The following is a 19,007-nucleotide window of genomic DNA, read 5'->3' as shown; positions in this document are numbered from 1 at the left end:
TTCTCGTACATGCATTGTGTATAGTTAAACAATCTCTATACGGCTGCCACATAGTACACCCAGTCGTGATCATCCTTACCACTAGACGGGGGACGAGCCACGACTCGCCCGCTCTCAACGCTACCAGCGGATATCTCTTTGTCACTTCTCGGATCGTACCACACCGCACTCAGCGTGTCACCGTTCAAGCTCGAAGTATCCACTTTAAACTCATGTCCCACCGGCGTATATACTGCTAGCCATTTCCCGTTACTATCTCTAGTAGCTGATATCAACTTCGCATCTTTTCCGTCGTAATCGTCATCGGGTACAGGTCGGTCGAACGTGTCAGAAATAAGGATGGATTGGTCGGGGATCCTGCTGAAGTAGGATGGTCGGGACAAGAACCATCTGGTGATGTTTCCAACGTAGGTAGCACCGGGAAGGTCGAGTTCGTCGTACCAGTTGGCGGCTGCAGAGCTCGTGAGTCAGCTTTTACGGGTTTCATACATTGGCGTTGTCGACTCACCTGATACTGTGTGATGTGGGATAGGTGGGTGGGATTTGGAGTTGAGGTTGTTCATTTGCCCTTCGAATGAACAGGTAAGCATCATATCCACCAGCGTGAGAGGACGTTGAACCACTCACAGACCGAGTTGACACCATATGTCACACCCGCAGCCCCCGCGAACATCTGTTCCCAATCCATGAGCACTCTCACTTCTCTCGTCTTCGTCATACGCCCTCACTCACCGCCTGCCACGCTCCTTGGCGGATGTTGCTAGCTTTCCACTGGTCCCTCTCCGGTTTGAAGTCGTAATGTGTACCTAATTCAGCACGTTAGAAGACAGTCACCGTCCGCAAAGAGCACACACCCACTCTCATAATGCCCCTCTAGATCAATGACCGGTCGCAAGGTTCCATCCCGAGTGGATGTCGCGTACATCTCCCTCACGTGATCAACGCTGTTTTGGGCGAGGAAGAAATGGAGAGTGCCGATACTTGGATCAGTCAGGGGAGGATATTTGAGAGCGCAACTATGCCCGGATTGGATGGCGTCTATGGTGAGCCATTTGGAATGGGGGAACAGATGGGAAGCATAGGGTTCAGGTGTATCCGGTAGCCAACTGGCAGCTGAAGGGGAAGTTAGCGAGTCCTTGTTTCTCATTTACCCTCACTCACTTGGGTGGAAAGTGATGAACGGCTGAGACCCATCCGTTCTATGTGAAGATTCTCCAGCGACGATACCATCTGCGAATGCTTCGAAGACCGGTCCGTAGTCGATGATCTTGACATGAGGTGCTCGTGTTGGTTTGCCCGCTCTTGCATTAAAAACGGCATCGTCGAACCAGTATCGTTGAGTATCCCCACCGTTCAAGTAAGGGAGGAATGGGTACCTCTGTCCACAGTATTTGCCAAAAGCCAAAGCCGCATCAACGTTGTCGAAGTAGTGTTCTATCCTGTGATAGATGCCGGCTACGTAGTTGCCCCATACTGGCTGGATAGCGACTCGGATGCCGACACTAGCGGCGTAGTTGATGACCTATCGAGGAGGTACAGATTTCAGTCATCGGCACGTTGATTGAGCGCCGGGACATAGAGTATGACTCACAAAGTCCACAAACTCAAAGTACTTCTCGTTGGGTCTGAACACATCTGGATAGTATTCCTTGGCGTCTGGATCTTTGGGATGAAATGGCCACTCTCCTTGCCGATTGGGCAATGTCGATCCACTAATGATATAACATCAGGTGCTTCCTGCGAACCCCCGCAATGCACTCACCCATGCTCGGCGAACAAAACCCCAAAGATAACGTTGAACCCTTGCTTTGCTCTCTTGTTCAGATACAGCTTGACCTCATCTTCGTCCAGTCTGTGGAAGATCTCCCATGCAGTGTCTGCTTGCCAGAAGAACGGCTCATTCTACTCTGATCAGCGCTGTCATCGTGATACTAAGGCTCACCTTCCCGCCCGAAACCAAGTATCTTCCGTCAGGATGCACCCGTATCTCCAGAGCTTTGGACCTTGCGATATGTTCAGCGGATCGTACCATCTTGCGTGGATTTTGTCCAGTCTCTCGTGAAGTTCGGTAACTTTGCTGATCCTTGTGCTTAGACTTATGTATTATTGATGCATAGGAAAGTGTGACAAGGCCATCAGCCTGCTTCGGACCTTCCAGGTCCGGTCGTTCCGATCATGCTTGGCGCTTGAAAGCAACTGCCGCAATAGCCTACCGGAAATCAGTAACTTCCGGGACAGCCACGGACATGGGTTTACCCGAACATGAAATCCGATCTCTGGCATGATAACACTTTCCTCCAAGCACTTTACGCTCGATATATATATATCGTCGGGTCTCCACAGGGCCTCCTTGAACCCCATCCTTCTCCAAATCATCAACCGTCTTGCGCACCATGGGTTTCAAACGAACAGCTCTGTATCAGGACATGACTCCGGTGCTCCTTTTCGCATCGGTGTTCTCGTCTATGGGAGCATTCACCTTTGGATACGATAATAACTGGTGGGGAGGGGTAATGGGATCGAGACATGTGAGAGCTTTCTATGATCTCTGTGATCTCCGAGAGAAAGAAAAAAAATAAATAAAAAAAAAAAAAAAAAAATATCGGTGATCGCTCGAGGCAATGTTTAAACTGACAACCAAATTTATTTATATAGTTCAACTTGACCTTCGGAAGTGGTACCAAACTCGAAAACGGCGTCCGAATCAAGTGGATGAATGCGAATGATCAAAGTGCAGGTACCGCTCTTGGAACTGCGGGTATCATGATCGGTTGTATGATTGCACCATTCATCAACGAACGATACGGGCGAAAAGCATCGTTCATGTCCCTTGCTGTCATTGCGTGAGTACGAGGTCCCAGTGGAATCGACTGTAAACCATGCTCATGAGCCAGTCTAGCATCGTCGGATCCGTTATCATGGCTTGTTCGACGATCAAATCCAGCTTTTGGATGCTGGTTGCTGGTAAAATCATTGTCAATTCGTCGGTCGGCATCGCTTCGGCGGTCACCGGTGTGTACCAATCCGAATGCGCTCCTCACCGAATCAGAGGTGCTTTGACAAACGCCTATACGGTCTTCAACAATACTGGTACTCTCTTGGCCAACATTGTCATGTTTGGCGTACATGCCAAGATGAACTCTTCCGTGTGGCTGGTCCCCATCGGCCTTCAGTTCCTTTTCCCTATCATTATTCTCATCGTGACACCATTCTTGCCTGAATCACCTCGGGTAAGTGGTTTGGACTGCTCCCATACTGAAAGCTCGCTTACAACGAGTCTTCATATACAGTGGCTTGTAGGTAAAGGCCGAATCGAAGACGCTTTCTTCCAGCTTCGACGTCTTCGAGGGAGGAAGCCCACCGATGACGAGCTGCACGATCAGCTTCAAGAAGTCAAGGACTCTCTCGAGCATGAGCGTGCGAACCAATCCAGGCTTGGATGGCTTCAATTGTTCCGAGGACAAGATCTGCGACGTACCTTGGTTGCCTGTGGTATGCTCTGTCTTCAACAAGGTCAAGGTATCTCCTTCACCAACAACTATCTGAACATCACCATGCTCAACTTGGGATTCACCAATACCTATGAGCTTCTCGTTGCCCTGTACACTGGTAAATTGGTCATCACATTCCTCGGTTTCTATCTTCCTGACAGAGTTGGTCGACGACCTATGGCTCTCGTCGGTGCTTGCTTCATGGGATCCTGCATGTTCATCATGGCGGCTGTCGCTACCGCTACCAACAATAAGCCAACTGGCTCTCTGGGAAGTCTTACCCTTGCCGCCATCTTCATCTGGGTATTGACCTACTCTCCTACTTGGGGTGCTCTTCCTTGGACCATCGCGGCCGAGATCAGTAGTCAACAGCTGCGTGCCAAGACTCTTGCAGTCGCTGCCTGGTCCGGATACGCGGTCGGCTTGATCAACAATCTCGTTGTTCCATACATTCAGGGAGCTCAATACGGTAACCTTCAAGGTCAAATCACTTACATCTTCGGTGGTTTCTCCGTAGCCGCTATCATCTTCGCTTACTTCTTCATTCCAGAGCTCAAAGGAAGAACTCTCGAAGAGCTCGATATGCTTTACGAAGCGAATGTTTCTGCTCGTAAATTCGCTTCGTACGATCTCACTGCCCTCAAGGCTGAACGTGCTGCTCAGAACCCGCACGGTCATGAGGAGAAGGAAGGAAGCGTCTATCACGAAGAGGTGGGAAACCGAAGACACGAAGCTTCTTTGGGTTAACTTGACTCCGTTAATCCACATGAGGGGTCGATGGGACGAGAGGTCAGGGTGTGGGTAGGAGTAAGAGGTGGTCGATGTCAATTCAAGGTCTCTTTGGATGGTGCGAAATGTAGTCCGGAAAATTTTTATGTAGTGGACTGAAAATTCATGTTTGATAAGAACCCCATGTATCTGTCGCCCTTTCCAATAATGGCGTAACAAATCAACGGTGAATGTTGGTGCCGATTATACATGGTAGCAGCGGTGAAGTACAAGGCAATCGTCTCACCATGTAATATATCTCTGCAAATGGTCAGATCTTTTGCCTTCTATCGCCCGATGCATGTAGACATTTATGGTCAACTGCGAGCTTGAAATGCACGCAAGCGAGACCTGTACCCAACTTTGGGAATACAATACAACGATGTTTTCTGGCAGAGAAGCACAAAATGCATGGCAGCAACCCCAAGAAGAGAGATTAACAGAACACTACAATCCAGCTCATCCACAAAACAAAGCACTACTCATCAACGATCTGAACCTTGATTGCCAATTTTGACCTATCAGCGCAAGTCTCAAACGCGTCGATCGTCTGCTCAACAGGGAAAGTATGTGTAATGAGTCCATCGACATCACCAAGGACACCTTCCGCTACGAGACGAATGACGACAGGCCACGACTGCTGGTATCGGAACGATGTAATGATGTTGACCTCCCTGAAACCCATTGACATGAGAGGGATCTCGATTTCAGGTTTACCACAGCCAATCTGCAGCAAGGTACCACCGTCTTCGAGGGCCTGCGTCATAGATAAATCACAATCAGTAAAGGCATAAGTGGGAATGCAACTCAGGTCGAGGGGATGACTCACGTAGCAGGCCGAATTGATACTCGACGCAGCTCCTGTGGCCTCGAAAGCGATCTGTGGAAGGCAGTCCGTCCCCATGACCTCACGAATTTTTGCGGCTGTCGTCAATCTATCCCAGCTGAGGTCAATCTTTAAGGTTCGATTGAACCCCATAGCTTCAACTTGATCCAATCTGTTTTGCTCCAAGTCGGTAATGACAATGGGTGAAGCACCCGCAGCCCTAGCACAGAGAGCGGTAGCAAGACCGATCGGACCTGCTCCGCAGATGACAACAGGCTGACCAAGGTATGGCGAGGCTCGTCGAACAGCGTTGTAAGCTACGGATAATGGCTCAATCAACGCAGCAGTGGCAAATGACATCGTATCGGGGATCCTGATCAATGTGTCAGCAGGATGAATGAGCGTGAGCTGTTCGTAGAGAGTACTAGAAGGCTTACTTATGAAGGAACCTCGCAGGATGCGCAACAAAGCGTCGCATCGTACCATCAGATGGTGGTGTGCCGGAGAATCTAGATTAATACTTGTCAGTGTCACATAAGTACCAAGAAGAGTTGATTCACTTACTTGACTTTAGGACACAGGTTGTACCTTCCCCGTATACACATGTCACACTCCCAACACGATACCCCAGGTTCTATGGATACTCGATCCCCCACCTGCAACTCTTTGACGTTTGCTCCAATCTCTAAAATCTGACCACTAGATTCATGTCCGAGGATGATATCGTGAGTGACACAGCAATCGCCGATTCTACCACTCTTCCTATACCGCAAAGTCAGCCTAAAATATTACTGTAGAAGACTGGACTCACCAGAAATGGATCTCCCTACGATACACACCAGCCCTCCATAGTGAGCCTACGATTATCAATGTTGAGATGACAGTAAACTCACGATCCGCAGATACCTGTTGCTTTCTAAGAGTACTCAATTAGCGTGTGTCGACTCAAAATCTCAATCTGCACTCACGACGTGTACAACACACTCATCCGGCCCGCATGATGGATAAGGTTCCTCCTTCTGATATATCCTGATCACAGCACAAGTCAGAGGTTTCCAGCAGTGCTCACAACTACACCCACTTGTGATCCCTCGTCACCCATAGAGCTAGATTTGGCTTTGTGATGACGTCTCGCGAGAATGTCGGCAAGACCTTGACGAGAGCAGGATCAGATTCGACAGTCGTGGGAGCTTGGGCGAGTGCAACGGGGGACATGATGTTGGATATGCTGGATTACGTTGGTTCAGACACCTTGGGGGTGGGCTCCCGAGTCTTGAGTGCATTATCCTTATAGCAAATCGGTGACTGATCTTATCAGGTAGTGCTGGCAATGAGTGGGTCTCCAATAATTGGATTGTAGATCCGGGGAAAGAGACAGAGCCAAGAAGGGAGATGATCAACTAACTTCCAGTGACAACTCCGCCGGCTGATTGAGTGATTTCCGAGAATGAATTCATTAGCCGATGTTAGGGCGGGTGACCTACACAGAACCAAGTTTGTTTAGGGCGGGAGCACAAGTGAAGAGCTATCCATGTACAGGTATGGCTAGTTTGGCTGGATGCATGCATGCTGGTAAAGTAGTCCATGATGTCGCGAAGTGGGAGTCTGGACTGAATGACACGTGTCTCTGTAGCATCCATCTGATGATGAGTAGCAGTATCTTAGAAGTGGAGATGTTTGGTTGAAAAAAGATGGGAGATGCGATGCGAAAATGAATTGAATTGTTCGTTTAATTGAATCATCATATGATATGATATTCCAGCTCGCAACACAGTCTATCAATCGATTCTCCATCCCCTCACAATGATATCGCACGGCGTGGGCGACAAAGCGGAATCATCCTTAGGCGCTCAGCTACGGCAGGCAGGCTCGGGCGAGATGCAGTACAATCCGCATGACAAGCACCCCTTCTCACCTGTGGGTATAGATGAGATACTATTTGGCAATCTGGGCTCTATACAGCCTCTATCTACCGCAGACTTGATCACTCAAGAGACACCGCAACTACCTGGCAGCTCGCATAGTACGGATGAGGGAACAGAGCATGAGTCGAATAGGAAGAAAAGGAAAATCACCAGAGCGAGAAACGCCTGTCTTCCCGTGAGTTCGCAGGACCTCACTACCCATACTGCGTGCTGAGACCGGGTTCACAGTGTCGTGCAAGGAAATGCCGCTGTGGGGGTCGCCCACCTGATGCGTGTGGAAGCTGTCTGAAGGATGAGCTGCAGTGTGAATGGCCCACTGCAGATGGACGGTCTGCCGAAGCAAGGAGGATTAGATCGCACGGTAAGAGGAAAGAGATCAAGGAGAACTCTATGGAGGGTACTGGAGTAGCAATGTCAGATCATGATATTTGGTCAGGACTGTTTGGACATGACTGGTTATCGGATATAGGGAACACAACCCAAGCTGGTATGTTCTTGCTTTCTCGACATCTGACGTAGATCACTTGGCTTTAGCCTAGCCAGATCTGACCTACTAGAACAGGCCAACCGTTCGATTTCAGCCTAGGGTCAATCTCAGTACCCGACCATGCATCCCTTGACCCCTCACAACATCCTCCTGACTTGACGGGCATCTTACATGAACCTTCCTCGACGATACGCGATCTTACCATTCCCACCCAATCTCCCGACTGGCTGGCTGGTTTCGATCCAGCTGAAGTCGTCATGGCACTAAGCGGACAACTCCCAGTCGTGGAGGATGGCAGTATACAGGGTGATAGACTAGGACCCTCAGATACGACTTCCCCAGCGGTGCGGTTTGGAGATATACCAAGGGCTTTCCACTCGTCGGGCTCACGAGAAGACAAGGTGGTGAAAGTATCATGGTGGAGACCACACGGACAGACAGCCATCGTACCAGGACTTCAGAGGATAGTATTGAAGGTACAAGTGCAAGCACCCGGTAACGCAAGTCAAGTGTCGACACCAGTCTCCCCAAGTGCAGGCTTTCAAGATACTCTGCTTGGCCCAGACCGGATACCAGTACCCAGTGTGATGAAACATCTGCTTAATGTCTTCTTCGAGTACTTCGGCTGTCAATTCCCGTATCTTGACAAATTCTCGCTTGAAGCTTCGCTGGAAGAGGGGACAGGATCGTCGTTTCTATTCCTATGCATCGCGGCAATCTCTGCAAGGTGAGTTAAATCTACTTTCCACTTGGCACCACTGACCAACGTTCGTAGATTCTCCAATCATCCTTCCATTGCATCGAAACACCTCAAACCCTTCGAGTTTGGGAACGAGTTTTATAAAGCCGCAAAGGAGCTGCTGGGCTCGATGCTCACCGTACCATCGAGGGAGACTGTGGTCGGATTGGTCTTATTAGCTCATGTTGGATTGGGTGCTGGTGAGTGATTCATAACGAGAAACTGAGCTAATGGTCAGACTCTGAGTCCGAGGAATGGATGTTCACGGGTATGGCCGTCAGAATGTCGATTGATCTGGGATTGCAGCTGGTACGTGAGGCCCTGCGTCTTCTCGCACATAGCACTGACCACCACCTTCTTTGCTATAGAATCCCCCAGAAGATGCCCAGATCTCCCTCGAGGACAGACGGCTGAACCGGCTGCTCTTCTGGTCGGTACTCCTGTTAGACTTTGCTCTAGCGTTTGGTACTGGCCGTCAACCTACTTTGAGAGTGGAGGAGATCACGCAAATGTTGCCAAACCTTGACGACGTCTCGCCCACATCCGCTTCCGAAGTGCCCAATCCTTTCCCTTATGCGGCCAGACAGATGCTGGCATACGGTCAACTCATCACAGTTCTCAACAGTGGTAGACAGAAGCAGGATCAGATAGACAAAGCTGTGATCGTGGCTAGATCGAGAGCGATACAGGTGTACAACACTTTGCCAGAGGATTTGCACTGGAATGTAACAAAGTGAGTAGATCTTCACCTTCCAAAGGTTCTGTAGTCTGATCGTCTGCTTTCTAGCCTTCAACGTCACACAAATGCTGGATACGCCACCATGTTCTTGCATCTACATCTCTGGATGCACACGATCATTGTATGTCTCTACGGTGACGCGTGTGACACAGGTGGTGTGCTGACCATTTTTCAAACAGGCGTCAGGTTATCTCACCAATACCGACTATATGCGAAGGGGAGCTTCACGACACGCTGCTCTCTCTGGTGTCATCAGTGGGCATGTCACGCCCAACGCTGTTGCGGCGTCTAACCTGTGGAAGAACTCAGCTAGGACGATAGGGGATGTGCTAGTGCTTAGTGATATTATAAATCCAAACGCGTATCTCTCGCTTCCATTCTGCAACCAAGCCTTCTTCGTAACCGGGTGTTGCTATGTCAAAGGTAAGCATACCCACCGTCAGGTAATATTGTGTTGCTGAATATGGCCATTCCAGAAATCGAAACAGAACATTGGAGTCTTGATAACGTCGCGGACGAGCAATCACGTCCAACGAGCAGTGAAGGCGATACTATCCCGCTGTCTCCAAAGAAGGACAAACAGGTCAAGAAGCCTTCCGAACTTTTCCGGTCACTCCTTACGTCTGTAGCTGCCAACAACATTTCGACTGTCCAGCAAGGGCTCGCTAAGCAGAGGAATTTTTGGGGAGGTATCGCGTGGGTCGCTGAGGCGTTGTCTCAAAGAGTCGCCGGGATTGGAGCGAGCGAAATCGATCTGGCTTCTATCACTGAGAAACTCAGCGCCTCCATATACGTTGCAGATGCTGGAGTCCTCAAGGGTTCAAATGATGTCCAACAGGGTCTACACAACGGACAGGGGATTTAGTCTGGGATATAACTTCAAGTACGGCTGGAACGGCGCTTTCAAGTTCGAAAGTTCTATTTAAGCTAGGTAAGCCCGTTTAGCGTAATATCAATGGCCGCTTGACTGATTTAACCCCTCAACAGTATCCTAATTTGAGACACTGGGAGCATAACGATCTATGACGGGTAGGTCTGCCGATCCGAATCTGTCTGTTGTATCTGTTGTATCTGTTGTATCTGCCGTCTGTTGCCACTAAAAGCCGAAGCATCTCATGCCCATTTCCGTGCACAAAGGCCAAAGTTCTCCGTGCGAGCTGCTCTCTTCTATGGGCAGGCCTGCTGTTCATCAGCGTTCCAGCCTTCTTTTGCCGGGTATCATGAGGTCGAGTCACACTTCGCGACGGCCAAGGCCGAAGCTATCAGATGTAAACAAATATTTGTGACATTGCCGAGTCGATCTGCATCGCGTCATTCCCCTTGGGCATTTCTCATTCAGCATTGCATGTACATCTCATCTTTCTTATACGTTGAGCAATATGGTGCGAGAGACACCGGTTCTAGGTGAGTATGCCCAACCCTTCTCAGTCATTCGCTAATGCTTCTACATAAGGCCTTTCCGAGAGGTGGTCACTCTCTCGCAACAACGTGGGATCCCCCATAACAGTCGTCTATCACGCTTCACTCCCGGCCGGTCTTGTATCTAAACATGACCTTGAAACAGCAGTAACGGAATTATGCAACGCATACCCAATCTTAGTATGCGGTGTAGAGAAGAAGGATAGCAAACATCCCAAATATGCATTTAGAAAGGACATCAATCCTCAGGACGTAGTAAAGGTTATTGACCTGGTCAGCGAGGACAGTTTATCGGACATGGTGGATAAAGCAGTTGTAAGAGGCAAATCCTTCGACGTGTCTTGTGGCCCCTTGTGGGAGCTCCAGCTTCATCGGTACAGCTCATCCGCGAAACAGCCATCAAGAGACAGGATCGTGCTTCTCATAGACCATGTCTTATGTGACGGCTTGGGTGCTAGAAATCTATTCACCAATCTGCTGGATATCTTGTCGGGAACGTCAGTACCCAAACAGCCTGAAGACCTCCCCTCTCGAATGGATGATACCGTGGATCTGCGCCCGAGCAGTGGAATGAATGTCCCTTCCATCCCTTCTACCGTAGCGACGCAATTAAACGCTATCACGAAATCATTCACCTCATCCTCATCACCCCAGCAATACGACAAATTCCCTCCAAAACCGTCTCCCGAGTATAACTCTATCACCGCACCACAGCAGTTCAGCGAACTCGAATTACTACACTCAGAATTAGCAGGACTGCTCTCAGAAGGCAAGAAGCACGGCATTCCCACCATCCACCCCGTCATACATATCGCTTGTTTGGTAGCGTTGTATCGCGCGATTAGACCGCTGGCCGCCTGGAGTTTCTACACTAGCATACCAATCTCTGAAAGAAGGGAAGATCTGGGTCATCCTCACGCCACGGGCAATTATGTCACATTCCACTTCTCCACAGACCAGATCTCCACGTCAACTCCATTCTGGGAGCATGTGCGCGGTTTCTCATCCACCCTGCGTCAACCCGAAACAAAGATCCTCGCGAGAAAGGCTATGGGGAAACTGGCTTCCATCGATAAGGATCAATCGGAGGGCAGTGCTGAGTCTCTCTGGGCAGACTACCTCATGAGGATGGTCAACGATCCCAGCGGACCGCACAAACTGTCTCTAGCTGTATCAAACGTTGGAATCATGGATATACCTACATCTGGAAAGCTGTCAGGAATGGTAAAAGATGTTTACTTCACCCAAGGGGCGTCAGCGATGGGAGGGTGTGCAGTGATTAGTGTAAGTTCTATCTGGATTTTTACATCTAAAGGCTCACAACTTACATTCCTGTAGATTGTGAGCACTCGGGGTGGGTCCATGACCGTCTCTTTAAGCTCAAAAATCGGTTCACTCCCTCCCGGTGTCTTCGAATCTTTCTCTCAGCAGTTAAAACCCATGCTTCAAGCTGTTGCGCGAGGGGACATAGGTGAGGAGACAGTAGCTGGAGATTCTATTCCGGGGTTGGAGTAAACTGAAAAGCGCAACGCACGCTGTGATCGTGCTCCAGCGCAACACCTCGTTAGACTTATAGAACGGTAGAATATGAATGTAGGAGTTTGGTGACGTGATATGTGAGCAAGCTGGTTTCTGTCCTGTTCCTGTGTGTCATGTTTAGGGACTGCTTAACGGATGTCAAAGCAATCATGCATATCATACAACTATTGGAAGATCCTCCCTACCTGTCTACCACTTCAATCCTTCTGCTCGCAGTGCTTCACTCTTCAGGACCCCGTCCCGGCTCAGATATGGCAACTCTCCTATTGACGAGGCGCGATCTCCACTGCGCTCCTCGGTGTAATCGAACGTGGCCGAATGAAGAGTTGATCGCTACAGGATGTTGGTCGATACTCAGGACACAAATCACTGATATCAGAGACTCACGTTATCCCAGATAGCTACGGACCCAGCTTCCCATCTGAATCGCACTGAACAGTCAAAGTTGTTCATACACAGTTGAGCTATGTTCCGTCAGCCAAAGAACCAATACGCTGAATCAGAAGACGACTCACTGAGATATTCCCTCAGCATGACATGTTCGTCATACGTCACACCTTGTATACGTCCTCCAAAGCCATAGGAGTAGTACAGCGCGTTCCAACCTGTCACAGGGTTTGTTCGAATGAGTGGATGTCGGGCGGATAAGTCGTCACCGACATTCAAAGGGTTACCTCTGATCATCGTCTTGGATATACTCCTTCCATGATTTGCCGCTTCTTGGTGGAAGAAATTGGCGTTGTGTTCCGCTTTGAGACCTTTGAAATATTCCAGCATCGACGGAGATATCTTGTCCAGGATATCATAACAGTTAACCCACTGGGTATCACCGCCAGACTCCGGAAGGACATTGACTTTGAGCATGGAGTAATCGGAGGGGACTTTCTCAAACGAGACGTCCTGTATCGATTATCAGCTGGGCCCATCTACTTCCCCTCGGCATCAATGGATTGAGGCACCCACCGAATGATACGCTCTTGTTGCCCATCGAGAGACATCATCATGCAATCTCATGATACCCCCGCCTTTTCTTTGCATCTCGGCCGAAATGAGCTGTGTTTTTGCGCCCATCTCGCCCACGTTCTCCGATACTGGATGTATGCACATGTTCGATTGTTTCGGTTGTCCAGCCAGAACACTTATCTTCTTCTGCAGCTGCATCATCTCCTCCTGGTTCACATCCTGAGCTCGGAAGAAGCACACCCCTCGTCTGGATATAAGCACAGCGAGATCTCGTATAAGATCGTCCGAATTGGGTGCTTTCAGCAGCTGTGAAAGCTGCAGATCCCGCCCAAACTCCCGGCCTATTGAAGGTGTCACTTCGAAATGCTAGTGGGATAGAAGTCAGCTTTGTGGCCGGTGCAACTGGAGAGCCGTAATTCTAGCTTACCGAGTATGACTCTAGACTACCCTTGTATTCCAGCGGTGCGGGAAGAGTGTTACGAGCGACGTCTGCCGGATTTCTAGGCCCATCACCTTTCAGTTTGATGGGCTGTACTGTGGGTGCAGCGATGCTCTCCGTCTGAGTAACTGCGATGGGAGTCATGATACGTATCGTTCAGAGGCAGTGGGGATAAGTGGGATAGACCGAGTATGCTTTTTTTGCATTGATGAGTGAGGACTCAGAGGATGTCAGAATCTGTGTCTTGAAGTGAAGTCTGATGGTATTTCTCTCTCTTCGTTTCCTCTGCGAGCAGGTGATTCCCGGTCCGGGTGAGTCTGAAAGACCACTTGCATCATGTGATTATGGTAGGTGATTCGCACTGAAGATGGTTAGATGTGTAATTGTGAGTTCAGTGAGATGACGCTGAAGTGGAAGATGTCTTGATAGTCGCCGACTAAGAATCGGTCAAGTATGTCCCGAGCCAATGGCGTGATCGAAAGACGCAATCGATTTTTTCAATCTTGAAAGGATTTTGCATCTTACCGTAACAAAAGAACTGCCGAGATTTGATTGTACTTGAATTGATCGCTCATGATCTCATTTAATCGGCGACTACGATTAGATCCCTAACCTGGTACGGTATGGAAGACATGAGTCTCATGTGATCACACCATCCTCTCCAAGCACACCATTCGTGCCTTGACGCAATGAAATAACCTATGACACACTCGAGATATCACAGGCGTCGCTGTTGATTATTTAAAGAAGTCGTTCATGGGGGTCTACTTTCGACTTTCGACCCCCAACCCACCAACAGACCCTTTGCAAATGTCTGAGAAAGTCGATCTATCATCCGACCTTGAACGCGATGAGGCGGTCTCGTGGAGCCAGATTCGAGTCGAAGCCAACCGAGAAGAAGATTGGCAACATAGTCTTACCGTCTGGCAGAGTTTGAAGATTTACAAAACAGTGAGTTGTGGGCGTTACCGGAAGTACGACCCTTCAAGCTGAACGTGTCTGGGTAGGCCGTCTTCTGGTCAGTCGTCGCATCTTTTTGCATCGTGCAAGAGGCATATGACACGCTATTACTGGGCTCGCTCTTCGCTCTTCCCGCCTTCAAGGAGCACTTCGGATACAATGCAGGAGGGAAAGCTGGTTATCAGATCTCGGCACCATGGCAAGCTGGTCTGCAGCAAGGTGCAAATATGGGAAGTTTGATGGGTGTGTTTCTAGGTGCTTTCCTAGTGGACCGTTTCGGTTACAAATATTCCATCATCGGGAATCTCGTCTTGCTGGCTCCCATCATCGCTCTTGTCACTTTTGCGCCCAATCTTGGAGCTCTTCTGGCCGGCGAGATCCTGTGTGGTATTCCATGGGGTGTCTTCAGTACTCTTGCAGAAGCGTATGCCTCCGAGATCTGCCCTCAGAGCCTTAGAGGCTACTTGACAACGTAAGCGCAGCTTTGTTATTCACGCGACCAATGGCTGATACACGTTCCTTAGCTTTGTCAACTTGTGCTGGGTACTTGGTCACTTCATTGGAGCAGGAGTTCTTCGAGCTGCCAACGATATCACTGGGAAATGGTCATATCGAATGCCCTTCGCCGTTCAATGGGTCTGGATCCCAATCTTACTTCCCCTGCTCATCTTTTCCCCAGAATCACCTTATTGGTTTGTGAGAAAAGGTAAACTGCCTCAAGCCGAGAAGACAGTCCGTCGAATAGCTCCGGCTGCCGATCAGGATAAAGTGCAAGAGATAGTCAGTTCTATGGTGCGCACCAACCAGTTCGAGAAGGAAGTGACTACGGGAACCAGCTTTGCAGATTGCTTCAAAGGTCCTAACAGGCGTCGTACCGAAATCAGGTAAGTGGGCGATGCAAAGGTACAATATAGATCAACAAGTACATTCTGCTAACTGTAAACCGCAGTTGCGTCGTCTGGACCACCCAGATCTTGTGTGGATTGCAATTCGCCAATTACTCCACATATTTCTTCCAGCAGGCCGGCCTGGCTACAGTCTACTCCTTCGATATGACCATTGGTCTCTACGGCGCAGCCTTCATCGGAACTTGTCTTTCATGGGTGCTACTGAACTACTTCGGTCGACGACGGATCTGGCTCACTGGTCTTTCTGCCCTCGTGATTGGCCAAATTCTCATCGGAGTTTTGTCTGTTGTCGCAGATAAAGGTCATACTGGCGCTAGATGGGCACAAGCTGGTCTTATGATCGGCTGGTTGTTTACGTGCGTGTCAAATAATATCATATATGCATAGTAGAACATGGCTCATCTTGTTTCTCAGCTACGACATGACTGTAGGCCCGTTAGCATATGCTATCGTAGGGGAAACCTCGTCAACACGACTCCGTAATAAGACCGTCGGTCTAGCACGAGCATCTTAGTGAGTCAGAAGCTCAGTCAATCGATGATCGTGCATGTGCTAATGCTGTGATGATAGCAACGTATTCAGCATTTGCTTTGGTGTTCTCATGCCTTATATGCTCAATCCGACCAAGTGGAACTGGGCTGGAAAAACTGGTGAGGCATTGTCTAGGATCGGTGCCCAGTAGGATTCTGCTGACCTCTATGTAGGCTTTTTCTGGGCGGGCATCGGTTTTATCTGCCTCGTCTGGGCCTATTTCCGTCTTCCTGAGCTGAAAGTGAGCAAGATCTCTTCGAACTCGATCGATTCTGCGCTGACTCCTCTCTGCAGGACCGAAGCTTCCTTGAGGCGGATATCATGTTTACACGCGGTGTCCCTGCCAGGAAATTCAAAACATACGTGATTGAAGCGAATGCGGATGAGCATGTGCGAGACGGGTTGTTGTAGAAACCTTCGCATCTCAAAGGGTTAGGGGTTTCTTGTCATTCTTTGTGTCGCAATTCAGGGGATATGCATACAATATTACAGGTATTCGCAAGGGTGTATGATCACTGCAGGTCTCGAAAAGATTACAAATTGATACATATGTTGACCTGTTGACGGCAAGACATATATGACTACAGGTCTAGGTGTTGTCCCGATCCATACGAAGGGAATAACAAATTGACATAAGAATCCAATGATTCCAGCGATGTATCGGGCACGGGTGGCCAGATCGATTGCCCTTGATCTCGATCCAGTATACTACCAAACATCTCAAAGCTGAGCGTGGCTGCGATGTCAGACACATCTTGGGTTTGATCATGGACCCCTCTTCCCTCATCCGATGTCCGGCTGCCGTGACCATTCGAAACTTTGGACACTCTCAAGGCATCTATCTGTGTTTTTTTGGCCCGTATTAGATTCTTCAAAAATGGACCATGCCCTCCGAATGACGACTGGGTGCGATCTGGTGACGCTCGGTCAAGCATGTCAGCTGCGAGCTGGGCGATTTCCATATTGTCGTCCGGATGAGAGCTGTATCGACTAAAAAGCGGCTGGATAAGCCGCAGTATGGAGACGGCAGCGTATGTGACAAAAGTGTGTATCATGTCAGGACAGCCCAGTCTTGTCTGATCGACAGCGTCGAAAGATGACTGATATGTGTGTATAAGTCGAGCCGCAGCGGATTGTATCTATTTAAGGCTAGACATAAGCATTTTACTTGGTATCGTTGCGCCAAAGCGTACACACCTCGATCACCGTTACCGGAAGATCTCCCTTTGATGACCCGGATACTCTGTCCAGAGACAAGGAGTGCACGACTAGTTCTGCGTATTGCTGATAGAGCCGAATGTTTGCCATAGTAAATGGGAGGGATAACGAGCTGAGTTTGTGGTGGCCAACTGAAGGATCCGAGGGGCTGCTGTTATAGCAGTCTCGAACCGACTCTTCCGTCCGTTTACGCCAATCGCGGAGCTGTAATATGACTGCCTGATCCAGTGCCACTGAGACCGTCTCCACGTTCGTTTTTGACACACCCTCTTGACTCTCACCAACTTGCAGAGTCGATGATCGTTGTCGGTGAATTGAGCTGGACAGCATCTGAGTCCATTCGGCCAAGGCAGCTATCCACAAGTCGTCTAAACAAGGGGACGTCGACGAATGCTCTGTATCCGCTTTACGCAAAAGATCGATGTATGTCGAGATTGACGACTCTTCCCCCGTGATCCCTTGCTTTCCCAACTGTGCAGACATCGTCCTATAACATGGTGATGTCAGCGAGGGCGGTATGACTCCAATACTTGACTCACTGGTCGGAAATGTATACCACTAGCCAGGTACGTAAAATCGCTCGCATGACCCACCAAGGAAGACCAGCTCGTGCTTGAGACGACATGGCTATGCGATGCAGGTTGATGTCGATGGCCGTTCTTACGGCTAGACCTATCCGTAACCATGTCATGTCGAGCTCAAAATGCTTTGGTCGGTGTAAGTTCCATGTGACATAGATCATATGACCTTGTATTACATCGATGTTCTTTTCTTTTGGCAGTCGTTCCATTTCGAACCGAGCGAATTCAGCTAGGCGAGACCACAGCTTCCGATCTCTGGCCTTTGCGCTGGCGCAACATATAGCATTGAACAGAAAGTTATTACGACGTGCAACTGCCGAGGGGGATGAATGAGCCGGATCGAGAACAGGTAGATGAGGGTGAAGATAGGTGAAGTACAGGGAAAACAGTCTCTCGGCTCTGCATTTTTATCATTCAGTGAGACAGTTTCAAACCGGAATCTGGAGGAACTCACTCGTCCACATTGATGAGTGTCATTATGTGCGGTGCTTCATCCTTGAGCGTCCTGTCGAGTCGTGCATAGTAGTCTTCTGCATCCTCTCTAAATAATTGCCGATCGGAGTCTACAGGCGACACCGCTGGATTGCCATCTTGCGCCGCCACCGTTGCACTAGCTTCTGCCAGGACTGCCAGTGGGTTTTTATCTCCAGGCAGAGGCAGTGAAGTCAGCTTGTCAGCGATATCGGCTTGAATTGGTGGGTCTTGAAGGGAATCGGGATTCCTCCTGGACGATGCTGATTGCCAATTGGCGGCTCTGCTTCCTTGTAGCTCCGATCGTCGTCTTTTCCCTTTAGCCTGAACCGAGTTAGCCAAGATATCTGACTCCAAGCTATTCCATATTGACGAATTCCGAGGTGCTGTGACCGACAAAGTATTGCTTCGTTTCCATCTAACGTAGTCCATGCTTGGTCTCTCCGGTGGTAACATGCCATAAGCATCTCCGTGGCTTGATGGTGCGGTTCCATCATCGACCGAGTGAGACGAATCCGGAACCCTTCTTTTTCCTCTCATTTTCCCACGAAGACTAGGTAGATAGATGCAGGTATCGGGACAGCCAAGACCGATACATCGAAAGCAAGGCTTAATGCCGTTACATTTCAATTTCTGTTGACTGCATGACGAACAAGCTCGAAGGGTTCGAGGCGTCGCAGATGGACCCGCTTCGGTGACCTGCTTCGTCACAGTGTTCTTACGCTTCGCTTGAAGGATTGGTGGGTCTCCCATGGCGCAATGATGGTATCGTTGAGCAGCAGTAATGTGATGACATGCAACTCGATCATATCCTTAGACTTGTCAAGTTTCAATGTTACTCCCCGGCTACTACTCGGTGTTGTCCGAGCGAAAAGCAATCACGTCATACGATGGCATATGCAAATAGATATGTATGGCGTCTTCAATTAAGATCTGCAATCTCCCCTCACACGGCATCTAGGCACGTTGCGCACAAGGGCATAGTCTATTTTAGGGCGTCAAC

At 49.3% G+C, this 19,007-nt stretch overlaps 8 protein-coding genes across 8 annotated transcripts; 4 read left to right on the top strand and 4 right to left on the bottom strand.

The window, feature by feature from the left end:
* Positions 1–35: 35 nt before the first annotated feature.
* On the bottom strand, positions 36–2,032 carry I302_105559 (uncharacterized protein; the record flags this gene model as incomplete). The annotated part of the gene is made up of 9 exons (XM_065870107.1): positions 36–451; positions 509–568; positions 628–673; positions 733–806; positions 859–1,113; positions 1,162–1,522; positions 1,592–1,712; positions 1,763–1,896; positions 1,943–2,032. 9 exons carry the CDS (start codon positions 2,030–2,032, stop codon positions 36–38), a joined length of 1,557 nt encoding a protein of 518 aa, XP_065726179.1.
* Positions 2,033–2,393: 361 nt separating this feature from the next.
* On the top strand, positions 2,394–4,238 carry I302_105558 (uncharacterized protein; the record flags this gene model as incomplete). The annotated part of the gene is made up of 4 exons (XM_019195417.1): positions 2,394–2,528; positions 2,656–2,843; positions 2,900–3,230; positions 3,291–4,238. 4 exons carry the CDS (start codon positions 2,394–2,396, stop codon positions 4,236–4,238), a joined length of 1,602 nt encoding a protein of 533 aa, XP_019043130.1.
* Positions 4,239–4,737: 499 nt separating this feature from the next.
* On the bottom strand, positions 4,738–6,300 carry I302_105557 (chlorophyll synthesis pathway protein BchC; the record flags this gene model as incomplete). The annotated part of the gene is made up of 8 exons (XM_019195416.1): positions 4,738–5,016; positions 5,089–5,458; positions 5,523–5,594; positions 5,650–5,847; positions 5,897–5,911; positions 5,979–6,001; positions 6,054–6,114; positions 6,167–6,300. 8 exons carry the CDS (start codon positions 6,298–6,300, stop codon positions 4,738–4,740), a joined length of 1,152 nt encoding a protein of 383 aa, XP_019043129.1.
* A 588-nt stretch (positions 6,301–6,888) lies between these two features.
* Positions 6,889–9,840, top strand: I302_105556 (uncharacterized protein; the record flags this gene model as incomplete). Its single annotated transcript, XM_065870106.1, has 9 exons — positions 6,889–7,185; positions 7,239–7,497; positions 7,573–8,224; positions 8,273–8,440; positions 8,518–8,545; positions 8,605–8,969; positions 9,024–9,096; positions 9,155–9,398; positions 9,452–9,840. 9 exons carry the CDS (start codon positions 6,889–6,891, stop codon positions 9,838–9,840), a joined length of 2,475 nt encoding a protein of 824 aa, XP_065726178.1.
* A 514-nt stretch (positions 9,841–10,354) lies between these two features.
* I302_105555 (uncharacterized protein) lies at positions 10,355–11,909 on the top strand (the record flags this gene model as incomplete). The annotated part of the gene is made up of 3 exons (XM_019195414.1): positions 10,355–10,379; positions 10,429–11,678; positions 11,733–11,909. The coding sequence occupies 3 exons, from the start codon at positions 10,355–10,357 to the stop codon at positions 11,907–11,909; spliced, it is 1,452 nt and encodes a 483-aa protein (XP_019043127.1).
* A 213-nt stretch (positions 11,910–12,122) lies between these two features.
* On the bottom strand, positions 12,123–13,479 carry I302_105554 (uncharacterized protein; the record flags this gene model as incomplete). Its single annotated transcript, XM_019195413.1, has 5 exons — positions 12,123–12,266; positions 12,321–12,397; positions 12,449–12,833; positions 12,897–13,262; positions 13,324–13,479. 5 exons carry the CDS (start codon positions 13,477–13,479, stop codon positions 12,123–12,125), a joined length of 1,128 nt encoding a protein of 375 aa, XP_019043126.1.
* Positions 13,480–14,145: 666 nt separating this feature from the next.
* Positions 14,146–16,145, top strand: I302_105553 (uncharacterized protein; the record flags this gene model as incomplete). Its single annotated transcript, XM_019195412.1, has 8 exons — positions 14,146–14,286; positions 14,343–14,767; positions 14,820–15,179; positions 15,245–15,559; positions 15,618–15,716; positions 15,774–15,853; positions 15,908–15,975; positions 16,029–16,145. The coding sequence occupies 8 exons, from the start codon at positions 14,146–14,148 to the stop codon at positions 16,143–16,145; spliced, it is 1,605 nt and encodes a 534-aa protein (XP_019043125.1).
* Positions 16,146–16,315: 170 nt separating this feature from the next.
* Positions 16,316–18,436, bottom strand: I302_105552 (uncharacterized protein; the record flags this gene model as incomplete). The annotated part of the gene is made up of 4 exons (XM_065870105.1): positions 16,316–16,873; positions 16,932–17,439; positions 17,492–17,932; positions 17,988–18,436. 4 exons carry the CDS (start codon positions 18,434–18,436, stop codon positions 16,316–16,318), a joined length of 1,956 nt encoding a protein of 651 aa, XP_065726177.1.
* Positions 18,437–19,007: the final 571 nt, after the last annotated feature.

This window comes from Kwoniella bestiolae, chromosome 3 (genome assembly GCF_000512585.2).
Source record: "Kwoniella bestiolae CBS 10118 chromosome 3, complete sequence".
In the NCBI taxonomy this organism is placed as follows: Eukaryota; Fungi; Basidiomycota; class Tremellomycetes; order Tremellales; family Cryptococcaceae; genus Kwoniella; species Kwoniella bestiolae.
Note: the sequence above shows the minus strand (reverse complement) of the source record. Positions and strands in the feature narration are given on the sequence as shown.